The sequence below is a fragment of the Elephantulus edwardii genome, unplaced genomic scaffold (genome assembly GCF_000299155.1).
Source record: "Elephantulus edwardii isolate Elephantulus edwardi_28Jun2011 unplaced genomic scaffold, EleEdw1.0 scaffold00031, whole genome shotgun sequence".
Classification (NCBI taxonomy): domain Eukaryota; kingdom Metazoa; phylum Chordata; class Mammalia; order Macroscelidea; family Macroscelididae; genus Elephantulus; species Elephantulus edwardii.
The window spans coordinates 8,002,230-8,011,221 of record NW_006399781.1 but is presented as its reverse complement, the minus strand read 5'-3'; the positions used below and the strand labels follow the sequence as shown (position 1 = coordinate 8,011,221).

The 8,992-nt window shown below is 47.2% G+C and overlaps 1 protein-coding gene across 2 annotated transcripts in view; it reads right to left on the bottom strand.

Annotated features, from left to right (window-relative positions):
* ABCF3 (ATP-binding cassette, sub-family F (GCN20), member 3) overlaps nt 1–6,203 on the bottom strand; it is a 17,445-nt gene extending 11,242 nt beyond the window's left edge. Inside the window, exons 1-16 of one of the 2 annotated variants that reach the window (XM_006884070.1) lie at nt 5,998–6,203; nt 5,621–5,768; nt 5,408–5,487; nt 4,881–4,927; nt 4,557–4,654; nt 4,336–4,458; nt 3,804–4,070; nt 3,399–3,479; nt 3,251–3,310; nt 3,091–3,147; nt 2,976–2,998; nt 2,812–2,867; nt 2,494–2,694; nt 2,331–2,407; nt 770–814; nt 560–692 (exon numbers count right to left, since the gene is read on the bottom strand). In XM_006884070.1, the coding sequence (XP_006884132.1) occupies nt 560–692; nt 770–814; nt 2,331–2,407; nt 2,494–2,694; nt 2,812–2,867; nt 2,976–2,998; nt 3,091–3,147; nt 3,251–3,310; nt 3,399–3,479; nt 3,804–4,070; nt 4,336–4,458; nt 4,557–4,654; nt 4,881–4,927; nt 5,408–5,487; nt 5,621–5,768; nt 5,998–6,070 (1,569 nt within the window). In that variant the 5' untranslated portion in view covers nt 6,071–6,203. The remainder of the gene's footprint in view (nt 1–559; nt 693–769; nt 815–2,330; nt 2,408–2,493; nt 2,695–2,811; nt 2,868–2,975; nt 2,999–3,090; nt 3,148–3,250; nt 3,311–3,398; nt 3,480–3,803; nt 4,071–4,335; nt 4,459–4,556; nt 4,655–4,880; nt 4,928–5,407; nt 5,488–5,620; nt 5,769–5,997) is intronic. The other variant, XM_006884071.1, reaches the window with a different exon arrangement.
* Nucleotides 6,204–8,992: the final 2,789 nt, after the last annotated feature.

The window sequence follows — 8,992 nt, the reverse complement described above, 5'->3', positions numbered from 1 at the left end:
GAGGCAAGGATTCTGAGGCTCCATCTAACATACTTTGGACATGTTGTGAGGAGAGACCGGTCCTTGAAGAAGGACATCATGCTTGGGAGGGTGGAGGGACGGCGAAGGAGGGAAGGCCCTCTATGTGGTGGATTGATTCAGTGACTGGGATAATTGGGATGGGAGTGTCAGAGACAGTGCGATTGACACAGGACAGAGCAGGGTTTAGGGCTGTTGTACACAGGGTCGCTATGAGTCACAAGCGACTCGACGGCACATAACAACAACAACAACAATCAAATATTAACAAAATACCGCATGTCAGCTTTCCTCTATCTGTAGGAGTGGTCCTGTGAGACCAGCAGATGGGGCAGGGTAACTACTGTAGTCTCTGCCTTTAGTAGAATTACTTATATAAAGTAAGTACATTTTTTACATACACTATAACTACAAGAAAGAAAGGCCTCTTGCTCCATGGACCTCTTCCATTTGCAGCCCAAGATGTGGGACCTGTCACATTCTTTGGTGTGAGAGGAGAGTCACACCAAATGGAACATAAAAATGGGAATAGCAATCCTACCACACAAATGCGGGACTCAAGATCAGCAGAAACAGACAGACGGCTGAAGATGACATGCTTAGGATCATAGTAGAAATCCACTTCATCAAGCTGCAGAATTGGTGGCGAGAACTTCTCAAATCCGTCAGGGAACCTGCAGGAGGTGGAGGTGAGGAGCATGCGGAAGGCCAGAGTGACTTCCAATACCAGTCCCTCAGGCCCAGCACTCACTTCATCACCACCTCGGATTCTTTGTCCACTGGTTTCAGCTCTGGTCTGAGGGGAGAGAAGGAATGAATCAGATTTAAAACTTTCCCCAAACTTTCACAGGTATGATGACAGTGAAAAAATCCCAACATCTAATTTGTATATTAACAATGTACGACCGGCAATGATGAAAAAGGAATGTGTTTTCACATCAAGAGTAATGCTGACGAGAATAAGTTAATGTATCAACTTGCTCAGGTCACGATGCACAGTGGTTTGGCAGTTAAGTGATAACTTGACAATTTCTTCATGATCTTGTCATTTTCCATTTTGTGATCTAATATAATCATTCTACATTTGTGCATAATACCAAACTTCACACAGCCACCTGGTCTTTGGACCCTTAACCATGTCAATAAGTGAGGAGTAGGTGCACAATCAATGAAAAATTTGCAATCTTACTACCCAGATGACTTCCATATTTTATAGTATAGCGTTCTAGTCCATTATATACTGAAAAAGAGGATTATTCATTTTGTAGTCTAACCTCACTGACAATTTCCACAACATCAATGTTTTCATGACAGAGAGTTTAAGTTTTATCACTTTTAAGCTTCCCCCATTAACAACTCTAGAAAAGTTGCTTTAAGAATTAAACTTCCGGAGCTCTGGTGGCCTAGTGGCAAGAAGCTACACTGCAGTCCCAGAAATATGCGGTTCGAATCCACCAGATGTTCTGCCAGAGGAGGGGCAATCTCCTCCTGTACCAGTCAGATTCGATTTGACGGTACACACACAATAATAAAATAAAATTTAAAAAAAAAAAAAAGAAGAAGAAGAAGAAAGAATTAAACTTCCAATGCGCAAAGAGGCTCAGCCTCCGGGTTAATAGCACTGGTTCCCTACAGACTATGTTACTGGAGCTGAGATACCACTTTACCCTCCAGAATGGCTAAAAAAATAGACAAAAAGTGCTGGAAAGGCTGTGTAGGAACTAGAAATAGTACTGGTGGGAGTGTAAAATGGTACAGCCATTTTGGAAAATAGTTTGGCAGTTTCTCAAAACTGTAACATGTAACAATATGTTTCAACAACTATACTCTCTGGTTTATACTCAAAAGAACTGGAAATACAGGTCCACACAAAAACCTGTGATTAGTGTTCAGAGAACACAACAATAATAAGTCAAAACAACCAAATGTTTGTTTTGTATAAACAAAAGGTATACACATACAATAGACTATTATTTGACTGTATTAAATGAATTTGGGGGGGGGAGTGAATTAGTGACACAAAGTACAATGTGGACAAACCATAAAAATACTAAGGCAAATAACAGAAGGTCACATACTGTATGATCTCACTGACGAACTGCCCATGGCAAATAAACACACAGGGACAAATAATTAACATCAGTGGTTGCCCAGGGCAGGTAAAGATATCCCCAACAGCAATAAAACATCGGTCTGCTTGAAGAAAGGAAGTTAAAATCTAGTGAAGGAAAGACCTAGAATGGGAAGACAAGAGTGACCTGTTGGACAAGAGAAGAAGGTAGCAGGTTCTAATGGCCAAGGACGATACTCACAGCTTCTCCAGCATCTTGAGTTTACTCTGCACCTGAGAGGCTCTGTTGGCATTGTAGCGAAACCGGTCAATGAAGACCTGTGGGTGAAATGCAGGGGTTGGCCTGGCACTCACTCCTTCCACTTCTGACACCAATAGGGTACCCAGACCAGCCTGTCCCTCACCTGAATGTGCTGGCGATACTGCTGCTGGGCCTCATACTCACGCTGCTGATTGAGCAGCCTCTCCTGCTTGCTTTTGATGAAGGTCTCAAAGTCACCCCGGTATCCATCCAGGCGCTGGCTGTGCAGATGAATGATGTCTGTGGCGATGGCATTCAGGAAGTTGCGGTCGTGGGAGACGACTAGGATTGTGGAAGGCCATGTCTGAGGGGTCACAGGATGGCAGGCCCAGTTTGGGAGGGCAGTCAGCCCACAGCCTCACAGGGTCTTGGAGGTAGACTTCCCCCACACTTACTGGTGGAGCTGTAGGCACGTACTCACCTGCAGGTAATTCTCCAGCCACAGGATGGCCCTTACATCCAACATGTTGGTGGGTTCTGAAAAGGTGAGAGGGCACATATTTGGGATTGAAAAGCCAAGCAACTAGGAGCCTGGTTCTACCACATGTCCTTATACCAAAGTCAGGGTCTTTTTTTTAAACTCACCATCTAATAGCAGAAGATCTGGCCTTTGAAAAAAGAACACAGTGTGAGGTTTTCGGTCAGTGACTAGATACACAGGAGCAAAGATCCCTACCCCACAGGGCTCCAGAAAACTCACCGAGCAAACAGGGCCCGAGCCAGGGCCAACCGCATCCTCCAGCCACCCGAGAACTCCCTAAAGAAACACAGGTCTGTGTCAGAGGGGCAGCATGCCTTACTGGGGCAGGCACAGGAAGCACCGATACCACCCAGGGACAAGAACAGCAAGGGCCACTCACCGGGTGGGCTGCTGCTGCATTTGAGGGGTAAATCCAAGTCCAGCAAGAATGACTGACGCCCTAGGAATGAGGAAAATGAAGTACACAGTTAAGACAAGGGACAGAATAGAAAGTGGACTCTGAAAGCGAGGGGGCAGGAGTCCAATACCTGGCAGGTGCCTTGTCCGCCTCAATCTCCTCCAATTTGGCATAAATTTCCACCAGCTGTGCAGCTTCTGAGCCTTCCGCCCTGGGGTGGGGAAGACGGGGGACAAATCAGCTGGAAGAGGGCAGTCTGAGAAGGTGTTCTGCACCCAAGAGAGCTGGAAGGCACCCAAGATAGCTGGAAGGCAGACTATAGCTAGCTTGCTGATGGGAGACAAACAGGGTAGAGACGTCCCAGGCAGATTGGGCAGAGAACACAGAGAAGGAACAAGGGCTTTTGCGTCTCACAATGCTAAGTGCCAAGCTCTGCCACTTACTAGGATGGTTGTGCACACTGGATTGTGACAGTAAGGTGGGCACTGTACGAAGGACAGCTGAAGCTGGTCATTCTCCAGCAGGGAGTTCTCACCTGCCTGAGGCAATCTGAGCGCTGAGCTCACGTTCCCGACGCAGAAGGTCCTCTCGGACAGTGTCACTCTCCAGCACACTCTGTAGGGCTGGGGTGTCGTCGCCAGCAACCTCCTGCTCTACATGCAGCAGGGAAATGTGGGCTGGAACTCGCAGGCTCCGGTTGGCCAGCATCTTCAACAATGTCGTCTTCCCTAGACCATTCCGCCCCACCAGCCCGTAGCGGCGGCCCCACGCCAGATTCACATCTGCACCAGTCAGCAATACCCTACAGGAGGGATTGGGAGAAGACCAGAGGGTTTCCAAGGCTGTAAATGGCATGGGAGGATTTACAGTCCATCTTCCTCTAGCATGTGGACTCGACAGCCGTGCAACTCCCTATAGCTTGAGAAACCTCACCGAGCCAGGGGTTGCCAAACTAGGTGCAAAGCACGTGGGAAAACAGAGAACCAAAGTTGTTTTAACCCCATGTTATTCTTATAGATTCTCCTATGACTGGAAAAAGACTGCAACTCCCTCCAACATGCCCTCACCTATCTCCAAATGACACATCAAAGTTCTCAATTCGCACATCGTAAGATTTGTTCTTCCCAGATGATTCCAACCGATTCTCTTTTCGGCTGCCTGCTTGGCTGGCCGATGCTTCTTCCAAGACTCTTTTAAAAGGAGAAAGGGAGGACTTTCAGTATTCTCAACCAGCCAGCAGAGACAGCACTGCCCTCTGCTGCTCTGAGTTAACTATTCCAAAACTCACAGTGGGCTGCTAGTCTTGAGGGTGTCCTTCTCGGAGCGCTTCTCCTGCTTTGCCTTCAGGCGTGCCTCTGCCTTCTCTAGCTTCTTCGCGTTCACTGTCTAAGGGTCCAAACGCAACAATTTCACCCTACGGTATAGGCTCAGAAAGGAAACCCCAGAGAGACCAACTTATATTAACCCCTCTCAACCTAGCCATGGGGAACAGACCCAAAGACTCAGAGGAAAACAAAAAATCTTCCAAAAAAAAGAAACACAAATATTCCGAAACCAACATCCTCAACCCCACTGCGATCTCTCCTCTCAGCCACTTTTGTTCTCTGCTCACCGAGGACTGTTCCCTCTTTAGCAGTCCGGGAAGTTTGGGGTCACAGTCTGTAAGCAACAAGAAGAGCAGTCAGATTCTTCCCAAGGGACAAACTAACATTCTGAGTAACTACTACGAATTCCACACAAACAAAGAAATTTTCAGGAAAGCTTTTTAAACCTTGGGATGGATAGCCAGCCCTCCTCCCAGATTAAAAAAAAATAAAAATCCATAGATAAAGATAACAGAGGCTGGGGAAGATAAGTAACTCAGAAGAGCATGTGGCTGGTTAGTAAGATGTAAAATTGGGGGCATGACCCCAAGTCTGTCATCTCCAAAAGCCACATGCTTCCAGACATACCCATGAACACAGACAACTCTCCCCAACCCCGATTATCTCTCTACTTTGTGATCATTTGCGTTCAGTAAAGGTTATCACCTAGCTTCTACAACATTGTCAGGTGGAAAAGCGTGGACTCTCTGAGTTCAGGGTGGAGGATAAGAAAGGGATGGAGAGGGCAGCTAACTCAATCTTCTCTCACTCTCACCATAATTCTCTGTTATCTTTGACAGCTGGATGGGGGCGTCCAGTAACACCTGGCTGTTTCCCTGGCTCTGTGGCTCAGCGCTTGAGGGTAGGAGCAGAAAGTATACTGTTAGATGAGGGAAAAGCCCCAGAGGCATCAGGCCCACCTCTGATGGTCTCTGGACCATGTGCCCTCCCCTGTCGCCCCTGGTAGCCCCCACGCCCAAGCACATACAGGCGCAGAGTGTTGTACATGCGCTGACAAACGGCCCTGATGCCCGCATCATCTTTGCTGTCCCCGGACACTTCTTGTAACAGTTCCCCCACGGCTTCCACCAGATCATCCACTGACTCGAAGTCCGCGCTGCCGCTGTGCAAAACGCCTGGGCCAGCAGTGGCAGGACGAGATGAGAGCGGGTGAGGTGGGCGGGCATACAGTCTCAAGAGCCCGAAACCCGGCCTTGTCTGGGTTCCCCCAAACCAACCGGCCCTCGGGACAAGAGGTCACGCAGAAAAGAAGACCCGGCAGCGATCTTTGGCACTGTCCAACCCGAATGTTTCCCCCTGGCCTCCGCTTTTGCCTTCCCACTCGTCTGACTCTGTTCAGCTCACCCGTCACGTAATCGAAGACCTGTCCATCAATTTCAGGGAACTCGCTCCGCAGGATTTCAGCGCAAGTCGCCATGTTCCTGTGGAGACCCCGTCCGCGCAGTCTCCGTGAGACCTGGGCCAAGGTCCGCCCCCTGCCCTTCCTCCGAAGGCGCGTCCCTCCTCCCAGAACGCATGCGTGCGGGTGACGTCAGAAAAGAGCGGACTGCGCAGAGCCCGGCGGGCCGAGCTTCCGGCGGTGGACAAACAGTGCGCAAGCGCCGCTCGGATTCGACGCCGGAGAGTCCGTCTCTGCGCTTGCGCAACGCCTCTCGGTGGAAAGATTAGCAGGGTGTGTGGCTCTTCTCGCCTTCGGGGAGGTGGCGTTTGGGTCGTGCGGGTGGGGCGGTCGAGGGAATTTGGGATTTATTTGGTCTCGAGACACCAGTAGTCCAGAAGGTGGGAACCTCCCTGTCTGAAACCACATTGGCCATACAGCAGTTGATGTTCTCCCGCAAGGCTCCTCGCCGCTGCTTCCAGCTGGGTCCATCTTGGAGACCGCCTAAAGCTTTGCTGAATCATGCTCGTCCCAGAGCCCTCCCAGGCGCTTTGTGCCGTTCAGCGCTCGCCAGTCTTTTTTCAGACCCCAGGCCCTAAGGACTATGAGTTCAGCTTGATGTCCAGGCCACGACTGTGAATTAAGCACTTTTGGTTCTTCACCACTTAAAGGGACAACTCCACTCCTCGCAAATAAGCGTGAAAACCGGACTGACAAAATTTAAATCTCCCAGAGAGATTTTTCAGATTAAGCATTGCTATTTGTGATGAAAAAAAAAACCCATTAATTTACCATGCCACCAGGTCTAATTACGATTTAGAGTAAATACAAAAGGAATAAAATTACATCAAGAAACAAAGTTGGTGGAAAACTAGAAACTGTCGCATTCTCTCTAGCGGGATGGCACAGGATAGGACAAGGTTCAGATCTCTTAGGGTTGCTGTGGGTCGTACTCCACTCGTGACAAATCACTGTAAGACTCAAAAAGGATTAAACAATAGATCTTCTTTGGATTCAGATGCAAGTTGTAAACATTTTTATAGAACAAGTGTGATACTAAGAAACAGGCCAAGTTGACAATTGCTGAAATTGGATGATAGGACGGGGAAGATCATTATGTTCTATTTGTGTTGAAAATTAAAGGTTAAAATGAAGAGAACGATGCCATGGATACCCCAACACACCAGTAAGAGATGGAGCATTCCAAGATCAAGCTCATCACATGGGTTGCCTGCAGGTTGGAAGGAGGGTAGAGAACAGAGACCTTGTCTTTTACTGCCCACCACCCTATTATATACCTATTAGTACAGTAACTCTGTATTCCTTCTATCTTTTGATGCTTCCTGCATCATTCAAGATTTTGCCCATAGAATCCTTCAGTGTTGCAACTTGAGGCTTGAACTCTTCAGCTTGTGTTCTTCCCTTTTGATTTTCTAACTCAAGGTTACTGCACATTTTGTTATAGTTTCCTTTATTTTCTTGAGCTGCTCTTTGTAATCTTCTACTCATCTCTTTTACTTCTGCATTTTCCTTTGGTTTAGCTTCTCGACATTCTACTGTGATTTTCATTCTCTTCTGTTACCCATTTTGGTCTTTGTAATGACTTTTTGTAATGAGCATAACATGGATTGCCAGGAGAACAAACAGGTCTATCCAGGGGAGGGTGAAACCAGGCTGCTCCCTGAAGGCAAGGATTTTGAGGATGTGTTTCACATACTTTGGGCACATGTCCAGGAGGGACAGGTTCTTGGAGAGGGACATCATTCTTGGAGAGGTGGAGGGACAGTGCAGGAGAGGAAAACCCAGGATGTAATGGATTGGCTCAGTAACTGGAGCAATAGGATTAGGTTTGTTGGCGAATGATAGGGTAGGTTTCAGAGCTAACACACAGGGGTCGCAAGTGACTTGATGGCACATTAACAACTTTGCTTTCTTACCCTTCTTGTCATCCCACAATTCAGCTGGTCTTTGGACATTACATCGTCAAGTGTTCTTGATATGGTTTTTAAACTCGGGCAAAATAGCCTCACGTTCTTATTTTGGTACTCCTGAATTGTTTTCATTTTCTTCAACTTCATTTTGAAGTTGTACATGAGTAACTGATAGTCTGTTCCAAGGACTTCTTCAAAGTGCTTAAGAGCAAGGATGTTAATTAAAAGACCAATGTGTGCCTGATCCAAGCCAAATTTTCAATTACTTCCTACACACTTGAAAGTTGGGCAATAAATAAGGATAACAGAAGAAGAAATGATAGCTTTGAATTGTAGTGTTGGAGTACAGTACTGAATATTCCACAGGCTGCCAAAACCAAGTCTACCTTAGAGGAAGTGCAGCGAGGATGCTCTTTATAGGCAAGTATGGTGAAACTTTATCTCACCATTTATGCCCTATTGGCATGCTGTCAGGGAGAACCATCCTTGGAAAAAGGCATACTGGGAAAGGTGAGGAGTCAGAAAGAAAGACCCTCAATAAGATGGACATAGTAGTTGTAACAATGGGTTCAAGCATATTAGAAATCATCAGGATGGTGCCAGATAGGGCAAGATTCAGATCTCTTGTTCACAGGGTTGCTATGAGTTGTAGTTGATTGACTGGCACCTAATAACAAAACCTACCCACCAGGAGGAGAGGAGGATACTGATAATGGCAGTAGCTCAGGCCTTGGTCTGCTGAGGAGGGAGCTCTGGTGGCACAGGGTACAGAGTTGCACTGCTAACCCAAAGGCAGTGCCTCTGGCTGTTAGAATGCCCCAGTGGCTGAGGGAGAAAGATGGGCAATCTTCTCTGGAAATCTGCTGAAGGTCAGCCGAGTTTGATCTTACTCCATGGCAATGAGAATTTTTCCATCATCATCGTTTGGGGAGCCAATAGGAAAGGATGAGATTAAGTATCTCAGATGGTTAAAAAAATCTAACAAAAACTTTGCTTAATGTCCCTGGATTAGAGAACACCTGCCTAAAGC